General features: G+C 37.6%; 1 protein-coding gene across 1 annotated transcript in view; it reads right to left on the reverse strand.

Moving 5' to 3' along the window:
- The window catches only part of pdlim2 (PDZ and LIM domain 2 (mystique)), a 35646-nt gene that overhangs the window by 14433 nt on the left and 5893 nt on the right, over positions 1-15320 (reverse strand). Inside the window, exons 2-6 of the mRNA XM_008336660.3 lie at positions 13444-13570; positions 10899-11050; positions 7766-7835; positions 7457-7605; positions 6686-6749 (exon numbers count right to left, since the gene is read on the reverse strand). Coding sequence (XP_008334882.1) covers positions 6686-6749; positions 7457-7605; positions 7766-7835; positions 10899-11050; positions 13444-13536 — 528 coding nt within the window. The 5' untranslated portion in view covers positions 13537-13570. The remainder of the gene's footprint in view (positions 1-6685; positions 6750-7456; positions 7606-7765; positions 7836-10898; positions 11051-13443; positions 13571-15320) is intronic.

The raw sequence follows: 15320 nt of genomic DNA on the forward strand, positions 1-15320 counted from the left end.
TTCCCCCATATACTTTGATAACATCACAAGCACTGTTTCATTGTACCTGAGCGCATCTTGGTGCGCGTACACAACACCCATTCACACCTCCGTGAGCGCATACACGCCTCACGTGTTTCCTGTTGCCGTTCCTTCTACCTCGCAGTTCTTCTTCCACTGCGCAGTCGCGTATGTGAACACGCCTCAAGGGCTCAGTCTAGTGAAGACCGACTATTTTTATTGATTTGAATGTTTGACTCTCAAACAGTAAAATGAACGAGTCGTGAATGAATCTTGAACTAATCATTTCATTCGTTTTACAGCAGGTGGCGCTTTAGCCCTATTGTGGGCGTTGTAAAGAAGCCTGCGGTTCTCCGACACTAAATACTGAAGGCAAAATGGTTTCCTTCCGCTGACAAAGTCTACAAAGTACACAAAAAGCCATAAGCAATTAAACCATGCGAATAACTAAGAAATAAAAACACACCATAATGTGAAGATGAATGAGAGCAAAAAAGACCCGAGCTCTCTGTCATGTGACAAATGAAACGAATCTGCGAACGAAGCGAAAGATTAGTTCACTGAGAATGATCCGTTCAGAGTGATTAGTTCACTCCAAAAGATTAGTTCGCAGCGAAAGATTAGCTCACAGAGCATGATTCGTTCATAGCGAAAGATTAGTTCACGGCAAAAGATTAGTTCACGGCGAAAGATTAGTTCGCAGAGAGTGATTAGTTCGCAGAGTGTGATTAGTTCACAGTGAATGATTCACAAGTTCAATATGAACAAATATTTAATATGACTCGGTAGTCACGGGTCCCGAATCTTTCATATGCCTCAGGAGTCACGAGTCATACGAAATATTTGTTCATTTAGAACGAATCACTCGCGAACGACACATCACTAGCTCAGTCGCTTGCTCGGTAGCTAAGAGGCAACATCTCTCTCTCTCTCTTACACGACCACTCGTGTACACACACACACACTTATGCCTTGTTTTGTTGTTATGATCATTATTTATGAGTTCATTCACCGTCATTAACTTGACAGTGTTGTATATTTGATCATTTTTGTAAACTGTTTGTCTGTGTTGTTACTTTATTCATTGAAGCCACCCAATTTGCCAAGAAATCTAAAAATCCTTCAGATATTTAATTGTTATTGAATACTATTGATTTTAGTATATTTGTAATACTTCAAGTAATACATTATTGCTATATTAGTAGGATAAAAAACGATTAAAGATAACTTTTATGAGACTGATCGTGTTATTAATTTGAGATTGGTTAATAACATCGAGTGCTCCTAAGCAGCACTCGATCCATTGCACCTACATAGGTTTAATGCAGTGGCAAATTAACATACATGGTGTGTTCCAAAATTAATTAGGCACAAGTTTTCCATAAACAAAATCTTCCATAATGCACTTTTTTTTAACATCAATTTTAATACCCAAACCTTTTATCCTGTTACCTGATAAATTAACTACACAAAATGCTCTCTGTTAATTAAATATGAGCTTATAAAGATGCAGTTTTAAAAATTTCAACTTATTAAACCTAAATTATAAAGTTTTACATATAAACTCCATTTAGAAAAGGAAATAAGCTCTATTTTTGTGACTCCACTCTCCATGATCCAAAGCGATCACCACAGATTTGCACTCCAGTCAACCACATTTGCTAGAATAGAGCGAGACAAAGCCAGCAGCTGGCACATGGGCTGGCCTGCTGAATTCACAATAACAAAAATAATCTTGTATGTAGTATCAGAGGATGTATGGATGGATATTTAGCATGTCATCTGTGGAAAAAGAGATTAGTGACATGTCATACAAGCTACAGCTACCGTAACCTAATTTAGCAAAGACAGGAAACGTTTGGTCTGTCTAGGCACAAAATTCAGTGTGACTATTCTGTAGATGGCTATCCCAGTGCTTAAAAGAATATATATATATATATATACATCTCTAAACCCAACCCAAGGAAACAGATCCTGCAGAATATGAAGGCAACCCTCAGGAACCTCAAAGTGCAATGAGGGCAGTCTCAGACATGAAGCCTGGTTCTAATGGCCCAGCGATGGGTCATGTCTCGTGAAAAACAGTTTTGGTTTTGGCACTGCTGATTGCAACAAAGATCCCTTTGCAGTGACTCTGAGATGATAAAAACAGATGCTCTTAATTATGACAGTGCCAAACCATGCACACACATAGTCTTGTACTGTTTTGAGAAATCTCAAATGAGTTTTGTCATAACAGTAAAATAGGACATGCTAATTTCCATAGAAACTCAGTTGTACTGAAAGACAATACATAGCTACATATAAACAGATCATGACTCCGGTCAGGAGAACAGGGGTAGGTGTTCTTTACCTAAAACATTTTAAAAACAATTCTCAGGTCTTATAACATAAGAAAAAGATATTTTAAACTCAAACATATTTTTTTTTATCAAACATGATGCAAGTGGTTTTTCCCCAATTTTCATAAACAACGTATGTTGTATTTGAAGACAGTTTTTGCCAAGAAATGCAAATCCTATTTAACTAAAATCAGACATTGATATTTTATGATCAGTGTTGATATAGCATAAGCGAGTTCTTTCTAAACTTAGAAGTGAAGACATCACTGAGTTAGTGAGGTGTGATGACTTAAAGTTCAGTTTGGGAACGTCAACCAGCCCCCTGATTCTCATTCTGACCCCCACCACCTCTTTCAACTCCCACCTCACAATGACAAGCCTTGTTACGCAAAGGAAAACTCTGCTTCCACAGCCTTTGCCATCACAGCCACTATTGTGAAGTGGCATTTTCTCAGGATATTCAAGACCCTGGAAAATGGTGGATCATGTTGCGTATCCCACTCTCCTCATTCAGGGAGGGTAAAGACAGCAGGAAAAGCTTTTTAGGAGCCTTTTAGAGATGTTGGTGATCTGATACAGAAAGACTATGCACCTCTTTAGGCAGGACACAGCCCCTTGTCATTAAGACTCCACATGTCAGTACTCACTGGGCTGCTGTGTGCCTGCCAGCCTAAGCAGCACAACACTGGGCCCAAAGCAGGCCATTTTCTCCACTATAGACTCAAAAAGAAATCCACTCACTAATCACAGCTCTGTGGTAGCAAAAATATCACCACTTTAAAAACCAAGGAGCACATCCCTTGGAGCTAGGGGTCAGCCAAAATCAAAAATTCTCATCCACTAACCTAAATGATGGTAAACACCAAAGACCAGGCAGACCAGGCTGTCCAGATCTTTTTTTTTAAAAAAAATAAGGGGGCACAAGCGTAAAAAAAGGTTCTTATTTTCCTATTTAAACCTTTTTCAAATGCTACCATTTAAGTTGATGCTGGACTTGGGGGAGATTTAAGGAATACACCATATTCCCAGAAGACACAATGAGATGTTCAAAGAAAAAGAGGAAAAGAAGACTGGGATAAACAGGCGACTCCATAAATACCACAGACATGCAAGTTTTATGGCTGGACAGTTATGACAGGAGTGAGTTCAAGCCTAGGACTGAACTGATGGAACTCAGCCATTATATAGCTTCTAAAATGTTCTTGGTCGGGCTATAAGTACATTTGCTCCAAAATGGTTTGCTGGCCACAACCTCGAAAATCCTCTGTGGGATTTTTAATAAAGCTTGGAATTGATGAAAATATCATTATCTGTATTTTAGAGCACAAACCTACATTGTAATGTGCACTGGAACTATTCACATGTAGTGTATATTTAGTGCATTTTTCTCAGTCATCACAAGGGAGAACTACTGTGCTGTGGAACTCATGTAACCCTTATTTTCTCCTAAATATCTGGGATTTAGTGATGTGTCGTTTGCGAGTGATTCGTTCAATATGAACAAATCTTTCATATGACTCATGAGTCCTGAGTGAACTAATCACTCACTGCGAACTAATCATTCACTATGAACGAATTACTCTCTGCGAACTGATCTTTCACTGTGATTTAATCTTTCACTGCGAACGAATCACTCTCTGCAAACTAATCTTTCACTACAAACTAATCAAGTTTCTGCAAACTAAACTTTTACTGTGAATTAATCTTTCACTTCGAACAAATCACTCTCTGGGAACTAATCTTTCACTGCGAACTAATCTTTCACTACGAACGAATCACTCTCTGCGAGTGGATCAGTCTTTGTAAATTAATCATTAATTGTTTCACTGCAAACTGTCTAATTATCAAATTGAGTTTTACATTCACTTGTCCTCTACCAGGATTTTTCATTTGTGATACACTGCTTGGGCTGCACAGATTCGCTCTCACAGATTTGTTCTAAGAGTCGTTCTTACAGAGTCGTTCTCACAGAGTCGTTCAAAAATTCGTTGTCACAGATTTGTTGTCGCAGATTCATTCCATTTGTCACGTGACAGACAACTTGGGTCTATTTTGCTCTCATTCATCTTAGTCACTGTTACGCGGTTAAACAATAATGACAGGGAGGATGAAGGACATGTCATTGTGGTGTGTTTTTATTTCTTAGCTTTTCGCATGGTTTTAATTGCTTATGGCATTTGTGTACTTTGTAGACTTTGTCAGCGGAAGGAAACCATGTTGCCTTCAGTATTTAGTGTCGGAGAACCGCAGGCTTCTTTACAACGCCCCCAATAGGGCTAAAGCGCCACCTGCTGTAAAACGAATGAAGTAAATTGTTCACAACTCGTTCATTTTACTGTGCAAGAGTCAAATATCCGAATCAGTAAAAAGAGTCGGTCTTCCCATTACTACTGGAATTCAATACTGTTGTAACAAGGTATAATAATATGGGAAAAAAAGGACTTGTTTCTGTATGGTCATGTGCGAAATATAACCCTTATTTTTTTTATTTGCACATGTTATTTCAGTAGAAATGAGTGCGTTAAAAAATGAAGCAAAAAAAGTTTATTTTTACACTATATTCTAAACTCTATACTAAATTTGTAAATCTATGCTGTGGAAAGTGTAAATACATGGTGGGTGGAATGTGAAAAAAGGGGTAATTGCTCCTGTCATACTGATCACTCTGCACAAGTTGCATTGAGCCAAAATGCAGTCTGTGTCACTAAAAACCAATAAATGGAAACTCAGCCACAAGAATATGCCCCATTATCCCCAATTTTATGTTTTAACCGAGCATAATGACAATAAAGACTATTTTATTCTAAATAAATACATTTCTTATTATGTAGTAGTACAATATATACAGTATATGACCAATAATAATTCTACAATGACACAGTGTATTTTTTAATTTATATATTTGCTTTTTAGAGCAGCATAAATTACACTGTTTATGATGCTAGAAATGGAGCTACCAGGTAGGAGACAAAGAGAAGATATATATGGATGCAGTGAGAGAGGACATGCAGATAGTTGGAGTCAGAGTAGAAGATACAGAGAACAGGGAGAGATGGAAATCAATGATTCACTGTGGCAACCCCTGAAAAAGGGACAAAGCCAAAAGGAAAATAATAAGAAAAGAAGTTGTATGACCTTCTGAAGAAGTGTATTTGTAACTGCATCTTAGGTCAGAAAAGTAACCAAGACACGCTAATTCATGTTTAAGTAGAATATCTTGACACTAAACCATTTCATCATAAGAAGCAGTGCAGTCGTCTGTCTGCGTGCCTGAGGCGTTCATCGGTCAAGTGAACATCACAGATGACACTCAGGCCAACTAAATAATGAGTGGGTCAATGAAGGTGACTCGTGTCTGCATAGACATATATTCTGCACTGACCTAAAGGTTTATTGTACTAAAACAACCTTATTAAAGTCAAAAGATAGGATGATGATTTGCAGTATAATGCAAGAGGTCAAACATTCCTGGATACCGTTGTGATTGACAATCTGAACACAAAACCTCTTAAACTTGAAAGGAATTTTTCAAAATTATTAACTTTCTCACCATGTGGCTTCTTAAAATGTTCCCAACATTATAAAACATGTCTAGAATTCTTTGTGTCTTTAGAAAAGGTCTTATATGTTTGTTTTCCCTGCAGTCATCTTGTATGTTGTTTTTTGTGCTGTGGGACCTTTGCTTGAGATAAAGCATGGAAGCATAGCTCACATAGCTCACCATGAACTTTCCCACAACATCTTTGGTAAATGAGTACAATTTAGCTGCAGTCTCATGATAACCCTAACTTTGTATTTTACCAAAAAGACTAATGAGTCTCCATTTAGACAGCTAAAGGTTAGGGCCATTGTTTTAAAGGAAATGAATCATTAGATCATAGAGCAGACTCTGAGTGAAATAGATTCAGACTGTTGTTTAAAGTAATGTCAAATGTTTTCATGGAATGACCTTTTTAGCTTGTGTGTTACCGGTTATCAAAAGGTCAAACTCCTGGGTCAACACAATCCCTTTGTAGGGCATCTTCTGTGGTATCAGAAGGAGTAAAAGTCAAGAATTCTGAAATGTTATTGGTAGAGACTGAGGAAATATAGTTAAAATAAACACATACAAAGACAATAAGTACCATTAACTACAGACTTTATCTAAAAAATGGTTTACAGAAGAGACAAAGATCATAACTTTGACTCCTATTATGCAAATATTTCTTTGTAGTAGGTAGGAAGAATGAATTAAATGCTCCCTAAAGACCAGAGCTCTATCTGGTTGATGTTTTTGCTATAAAATAGTAATCTCTTTAAAACATAAGATAAATGTATCACTAAAACATTTGGCTGAAACTGACCTGTGACATTGGTCTGGACAGTCCATGACTTTTGTCTTCTGGTGACCATGAGAGAATCTGTACACTAAATGGTAAAAAAAAAGATAAAAAAATAGGCATGTCATATTCAACTATAGACAGAATAATTATTGCATTACTAGTTCAGCACTACAATAACTTTCACCATTACATAATTGCACGCACACACACACATATACACACATATATATACATATATATATATATATATATATATATATACATATACACACACATACACACTCACACATATATATATATATATACACACATACACACACACATAAATCACTCATTATTCATGATTCTTACAGTTATGGGCCTGTATATTTTGCAACATTATGACTTTGAATTGTGAAGGTATGTGCAGCATTTGATGAAATTGCCATTCTGGAAATTAACTGTGTCCTAGTGAAAGTTATTCAGGACCGTAAAAAAAGAGCTGTGCACCAAAAGGCCTGGTGAACGAGCCACATTCTGCCTTTTGTTTCAGTGAAAGGTAACAGTGGAATGTGATATCCTGAGCATATCCTTTGTTGCTGCAGTACAATCCCAGAGCTCCACGTTCTGTCTGCAACTGATGTTCTGTCAGAACCTGTTTTGGAGTCAAGAGAGTACTCACTGTAGCCCCCTGTTTACATACAAGCCAACTTTAAATGTTTCTAAAAATCGCCCATCTGAAATGTGAAGCTCAAAACACTGTCGAGGTTTACTCTTGCCTGGCCTGTGTGCAATCGAGAACGACAGAGCTACCTCTTGTTGGAGATGGTAGTCAACATTTCTTTCCTTTCAGGACTGGCTGGAGGATCTGGTGAATAAGGTCCAGGAGACAGTGATGCAGGGCTAAAGATGGTGTACTCTCTGTAGTTCTGGTTCTCGTCTCGGCTGACTATTACTGCCTCCTACAAAGCATTATGTAAACTTAATACATCACACATAAAATAAGTTAATTCCTTCTAAATGAGAAGAGTATAACCAAGCTGTATTAACCTACAGCACAACAGTTGAAAAAAAACAACAACAACTATGTTCCAAATTTACCATTTATCAAAAAAACCTCACCTGGAAGCGACCAATTAGTTTTTCTGGAGTGTTGATGCCATTGGTTTGCCCAGGGCTGGATGGTTCAGGTCTTAGAAGAGACAGACAAAAAATAGAGTTCAGTTACTTTTGTTATTTAAATTCAACACTGTTATCAGTGAGGAGATGGAATAAAAGTTTTAACATTATAGTATCAATTAACAGGTTGATTGCTAGTTGATTGGTTAACTGGTCAAGATCTCAGTTGAATGCAGTGTTCACAAATTTTTCTAATAATATTCTCTATTTATATTACAAGTTGCTCAGCAAAGCATTACAGGTGTTTTGTAAGGGAGAACAGAAGGTTGTGTCTACTCCTCATATGTGGGCTAACTATCTATAAAACCAAATTAAATAAGCTTTAGCGCAAAAAAGCTGCTCAGTCTGAATGTATAATAGCTCCGGTCTACATAAACTTTCAGTCGGACCTAGCTTGTGAAGAGATTGTCATAGTTGATAAGTCATATTTTTTCTTGCACTCAAAACAAAAATAAATATCTGTAAACTTTTCCAAAAATTAAATGGACCCTCATGTTCATGTTTTTAACTTAATGTAACATACACTGTCCTTTCTGCATGTGAGGTTAGGCTGTTTAACTGTGACAGACGGCCTCTGTTTTGCTTTTCTGACGGCTCCTCATCTTTTACATTGGGAGCTTCTGCATAACTAATTTAAATAGAAAACATATTCTGCAAGCAATCCTTGAATTTGAAGAGGTAAATATGGGAAAGTACAACTGCCAATGCAAACATACTTTACCCCCTGGCTGCAACGCCAGAGGCACGGTGGCTCTTGGCTGAGCCTGGGGTAATGAGGCTCACAGGAAGGCCTGGATGCCTGTGGTAAATCACCCAGAAACACACCTCTTGTGGACTAAACTGCAAATACTTTGTACAGGGGAGAGGTGGCAAGTAGATGGAAACTGATACAGAAGACATGAGACATTTCTTCCCTTTGGAGTAATACTAATGTGGCAAGCATAAAGAAGTTTTTGCTCAGAATACCAAGAGCAGTTGGCCTGTAAATTGTGCAAACACCCAGATTATTTTGCAAATTTTAAAAACTATTAAACGAAATGAAATCCCAATAACCCTATAATAACTTCTCGCAGCGTTTCTAAGGAATGCAAGTTAATTTTATTATTACCCTTTGACTTAATTACACTCACACTGCAATTGTTTAGTTTAGTTTAAAATGACCAACAACACATCCTTATTTGCAAAATTGCAATACTAAAGCAACAGCTTGACTACTGGCCAATAATGGTTAGCGAAGCTTTCCTTTTCCTATGGTAAATGGTACCCACTACTTGGAATTTAACTCTGACTATTATTTTTAGTTGTGGATAATCGTTTCCTTCTTGACATTACCATACTTCCAGTGGGTTATTAAAGTCCTTTTGCTGTTCTGGGCATTTAAAGGGGCTGTAGGCAATTGCATAAGTGCACAAAAAATGATAAATAAGCAAACTAATGACTAACTTGCTAGCTGATCTGCTCTGGCTTAAGCTCGCCTTTAACTTAAAAATCTCCCTATGCACATTACACACAGCAAGACAGGGAGAACATTCTAAATAGAAGGAATTTCTGGTCAGAGTGCTGACTGTGACTTCATAGTTTAGAGCTTATGCAACATTTATCAAAGGTTAAACCTTTAGCCCATATTACCTATTCACAGCTGTTAGAGGAGACCTAGATCTGTCACGCACACCTGCCTGAGGCAGATTCCTTGAATGTGTGTACCAAGGAAACTTCTCAACTCCATGGTCTTTAAGGTGAAAACACTTAGGCCCACCCATCATCAAGTGCTAAGTCACGTGTACTTGTACAGTCTGATGCTTAGTGCACTCCAGCAGCTTTGTCTGCATTAGGTTTAAACAGTGTATTGTTTGTTTTTACATAACATGATGATAGGTTTGCTAGGTTTGATAGTATTTACATGACAAACACCTACCTAGTTCCTAATTCCCCTGAATGATGCAGCAGCTAAATCCACTTTCCAATTTCCATCATGTGTATGGGATGTTGCACAACCCTTTTCAAAAGCCAACACAATTTGTGTGCTGACAGTCCATAGCTGCATCAAGACTTCTTTGACTATCAATATGTTAAGTTGAAGAAAAGTGATACAGTAGGTCTCAAGCAAGACAAAAAACTAATTGAACCTTACAGATTGTGCTACTTTATGCCATCATCTGTAAGCTTGTCAAGACATCATTTAAGTAAATTAAATTTTCTTGTTGAATAACATTAAAACAGGAATCTGCACTGGTGATTTCATGCTAAAAGGTGACGACAGTTAACAGAGTTGGATTAAAGACATGGTAGATAAACAGTGGCATTGTTGCAAGGAGTAATGGTGTTTTTTCTGGCTTGGTGAGAGACATGAGGTCAGTTGGGAAAAATTCACTCACAGGGGACATGGGACATCCAGGGAGGAAGTATGTGAAAGTGAATTAGTGCGAGAGGGAAGGCAGGTTAAGAAGTCTGTGTGCATTACGATGAAAAAAAAAAAGCCGGGGGAAAAAGTGACAAGATATTAGAATTTAGTACGAACCTTTAATCTAAATGCCAGCCAAAAGCTGCCAGGGCTGAGAGGAAAACGTTTTTCAAGAGCCAATTTGCTGTCATGCAGACAAGGTCTTGGCAAACCTCAAAAGAGTGTTTAGTAGGAAGGCCTGGGTAAGGGGACAGTGTGGCTCTGATACATGTTGGCATTTCCCCTGATTACAATCACTTGTTTTGTTTGGATTGCACTTCTATGATGAAATTGAAAAATGTTGAGGAAAGAAGCTGGGAGACTACAGTCTTGGGAATTCAACATTTTTTTCACAGAAGATTAAATATATACTGTGTGAAAAAAAAAGCATCTGTACCAACCATTCTCTCTTCATCAAAGTGGGTGCACTTCCTTTAAAAACATTAAAAACATTTGTTGTATCTTCACTGACAAATTAAGATTCCTTTTTCTGACCATAAATAAAGGTAAACATTTTGAGAAACTGCAACAAGCAGTGTGATTTTGGCGTGTAATATCTTATAAAGTATACTTGTTTTTTTTTTACAACAAAGACTGAATGTTTTGTGCAGGATCTTTTATCCATTACAATCCTACCTGTCCACCACTAGCTGCAGTTGGGTCTTAGAGTTCTTGATCTTGTTCTGGGCTTCTACATTGAGCATGTCGACCGTGTTTTCTCCATTGATCTCCAATATAATGTCACCAGGTTGCAGGTCGGCCTGTGATGCTTTGCTGCCCCCATTGACCTGTTAAACAGAACAATGAGCTTTAGTCTGGTCCTTGTGGCCCCCAGTTTATTTTCTAAAACTGAAACATTCTGCATACCTGTGTTGAGTGTGGGTGGCTTTGAGAATGGTTGGATGTGTGGATACTATCATTAAAATTAACATGTCAATAAAAAGGTGTTGAAGAGTTGGCTCACGATTGAAATGCATTTGTTTGCCTTCACAACTCCTAACAAGTATAGTAAATAAATAAAACAGGCTCCAAAGCATTTCAAACACATGTGGAAGGGGGCATTGCTGGTCAACAGTGGGTGGATTCATGACACCCTTGGGGAGAAGTCATAAGTGTGACTCCACTTGATGGTTTGACTGGGCTTGACCTTTGCAACCAGCCTCACCGCATGTCAAAGCCAATGCTATACAACCACATCAGAGTGAATTCCACACTAATGGGCCGAAACACAACGTCCAAGCCACCAGTCTCAGCACGGTTCCTGTGGCTCAGGACTATACACCCAAACACACTGAATGAATAAAACAAAAGAGAAAATGAAAGGATAAAGCTGCAACAGCCTTAACATTGGTAGGCAAACACTGACTGTGGTGGCAAATGTAATTTTCTCACATAAAAACAATACAATATCAAGCTACAAAATTACAGAAGTAGAAATTCTAAAATTTTTACTTTACAGAGCATTTGGGAAGTCATGTGTCATCACTCATCACTGGTTTTCCTCAGCCTACCTCTGGTTAACTGTGTATATTTGTTTTTGTTTGCAATTAAGAAATAGTTAAGATACCGACATAGGGTCATGAATTTGCTCTATTCTGCATAAGAAACAAGAGAAGAGAGGCTTCACAGGAGAAGAGATTGTTTTTTTTTATCTGTAATTCTATAATAACATTTGAATGTGTGTCTTTAAAGGTATTTTACATCCTGGCTCCAGGAGGTTTACATACCGCATAAATTCTCACATGTCATTTACAAACATGGTCCAGGTATTTTACAGCCAGGTTACATAGTCAGACATACAAACATATGGGTTATGTAACAAAGATCTATACTACGATTCATCACAGTTGACGAATTGTTGCGTTCACACATTACTTACAATATCAATACCTCCCTGAGAGGTAACAGCGGAAAGAATGCAAAAGAAAACAAAAATACAACAGTCATCTTTCCAGCACATCACAAAAGTGATGCAGAGAGAAAGAAAAATAGGCACCTGCCTATTTGTAAGTTTGGTCAAGCAAGACAGCTTGTTTGTCAGCCCACTTAAGAGACAATTATGCGTTGCTAGGGTGACCCGAAAATATTGTTTGTCCTTTCTGATAATGGCACACCTGGTTTCTCACAAACCAAGAACAAATTAGGTTTCTTTCTTCTTCAGAGCCCATGTGTGAGACAAACAGAGACAAGCTATGTTTCAGAACTACCAGGAATGAAGGAGGGCATCAACACCGTCTGTGTGCCAAGGGACAAACTACTTCAGATGGTCCAACTCCAAAGTTTTCTACATGTGAAGGAGGTGGGGGTAAAGGTTAATAGTGGGCTGGGGCTAACTGTTTGTCAACACTGCATGTTGCACAGAACAATTCCATTGATTCATTGTTTTTACTCTGCAGGAATTCATGTTGCTTGATATTTCTCACTTTCTCAGTAAGAAAAGTGAAAACCGTAATGGTGTTGTTTACAAGACAGCAGCAACAAGATCTGTCTGAAAAAACATTATTCAAGAAAAGGCATGTTTTTCTAACCTAACAGCAGGTAAATTATAAAAGCTTTTGATGGGGCTTAGAGCTCTAAAGTATTAGTATCCTACCATATATTCCCCACAAATCACTCTTTATTCTGTGAAGAGCCACTTGGGAAAAGGCACTGGAAAAACCCAGACTGGGGTGATGATACGATTTGCAATGGGCAGACCTGTGGCATGCACAAGTTGGTTTGATTAACATTTCCTGACAGTGTTTACTCTGTGCTGTTTACTTACCGTGGAAATGTTTCTATTATTTCAAATACCTAATTTTTAAAGCAGTTGCAAAGAACAAAATGCAGAATGTAAAAACAACATGCATGTGCTTAGGCACCAACATTCTAATTCATGATGTGTAGCAGTTAAAATCCACATGCACACTCGAGACAAGAACTCCCTGAACTCCCACCACTGTAACTGTAATCAGCAGTTTCCTTCTAATGTAATCTATTTCCATTCTTTTCTCACAGGTTGGGTAGTCAAGGAAATAGGTGTGAAACAGCCTTCAGACACAAACAAAGACAAGAAATAGTCGCAGGGTGGAGGAAGTTGACTTTGCATGACATGCCATTTCAGATTGTTTTGACAAAAACAGAGGATATGGTTTGATAAAGAGTAACACGGTTTGGAAAGAGTACAGCCACTGACAAATACCTTTGATACTGTTATGGCCTTCTTAAAGTCCCGCCCTCCATATATTCTAAAGCCCCATGGTGATGGGCCAATCAGGTTCACTGTTAGCGCCATGAAGTGATCAGGTCAGCAGTCACGTATCCCAATCCTAGAAAAATAGGTGGAATAAAAAAGACACGTCAGAAATGTGTGGGAATTACACTTTTTCTTGGATGAATACATTAAGTCAGAGGTACAGTTTGGCTAAAGCTTAATACTGTACCACAAGTGAAGACAGTGAACATTTGCATTAGTCGCCTTTCATCTCCAGCACCCATTCACTTCAATTGGACTAAGTCTGGTTGACACAGAGTGTGTAACCATATCAAAGAGGAATGAGGAGGAATTTAAAACCAAAGACACATGACTAACTAAAGTGCCTGCAAAGCCACAAAGTTACATTAAATCCAAATGTTCTTTCAAGTCAGGCACAACAAATCCAAACAAAGAAATGTTGCAAATGAATTAATAATGATATTGACGTTTATAACTGACCACTGCAATGTATATCTGTGCAGTATATAGATGAGCTTTTATATGCATATTAGAAGCTAGAGGGTAGTAAGTCCAGCATATAGTTAAATGGGGATATAAACAAACATGTATTTTTTAAAATATAAATAAATATTTCAACAGTGATGTTGAAACATGTATTTATATTTTAAAAAATACATTGGTCTTTTATACATAATGCATATGGATTAAGTAAAAAGTTAACATGAACATTTTAGATTCTAATTTCAAAAAGATTTGTTAATTTTTTTAATTAAAACAAATACAGCATTTGTGGAGCTGTTACTGCACAGTAAGACCATATAATTCATGATTGCTTTATTTCTTTTTTCTTCTTTATATCTTTCTATCTAGCTATGACTATCCATACGTCCATCTATCCGTCTGTCCGTCCATCTATACTGCTTTAGTGGTTTTGGGTAAACTTTTTTTTTTGGGGGGGGGTTCTATTTTTGAACATGTACTGTAGTTGACATTTATCAGCTGTGGTGACAGCCCTGTAATTGCAACAATTATGGGTTGGGAATTTACAGGTTAATAAAAACTTCAACACCTGCACTCTCAAAATTTACACACCAACGTTTTCTTCCAAGGTTTTACTCAGTACTACTCTTCATTTATTAGAAGCATTGCTTACAGATGATGTGTGTGTAAATGGTAGGACCCTTTATTAATACTTAATTAAGTTCTCTCTCAGCTATTAAAAAATAAATTCAAAACATAAAAAACAAGCAATCTGCTTTCGTTACAAATAAGGATAACACCAAAAACATTAAATTTTCTAGAAGCAATTAAAGTTGGTCAAAGACTTATATATTGCCAGTAAAATGATTATAGACCTAAACTAAGGGGGAGTTAGATCTAGGATCAGCCTCACCACTCCCATCAATCTTTGCAAGCACTGGCCCATTATAAAATGTGCACATTCCACAAGTGTTTGGGAGAAGCTGTGCAGACACTGACACTCATTAACAGTCTGGGCCATAATAAGTATGGAGTAACCAGGCTCACCATCATTAAAGTTTCTCTGTGCTTTGGCCTCAAGAAATAAATGATGTTGTGATAATGACAGGGGGAAAGGGGAATGAGGGGGTTCATCGCACTGGTTACCGGTGGTGTCAAATACTTATGTGGACCTCTGCCAATTATATAAACAGAGCATCATTGTCCACTAGACACTCTTATAATTCACTGAGTAAATGTCATCTATTCAAATCGTTAGAAATACTAGGGTTAGATAAGGTCAAAGTGAGAAACAAGCAGCATTGTTTGCACTCATATATGTATGTGTGCTCAATTGGCTTAATTGGCCTTTAATGACACATTCAGATTACTGTGACACTTAG

This window comes from Cynoglossus semilaevis, chromosome Z (genome assembly GCF_000523025.1).
Source record: "Cynoglossus semilaevis isolate Cse_v1.0 chromosome Z, Cse_v1.0, whole genome shotgun sequence".
NCBI classification, from domain to species: Eukaryota; Metazoa; Chordata; class Actinopteri; order Pleuronectiformes; family Cynoglossidae; genus Cynoglossus; species Cynoglossus semilaevis.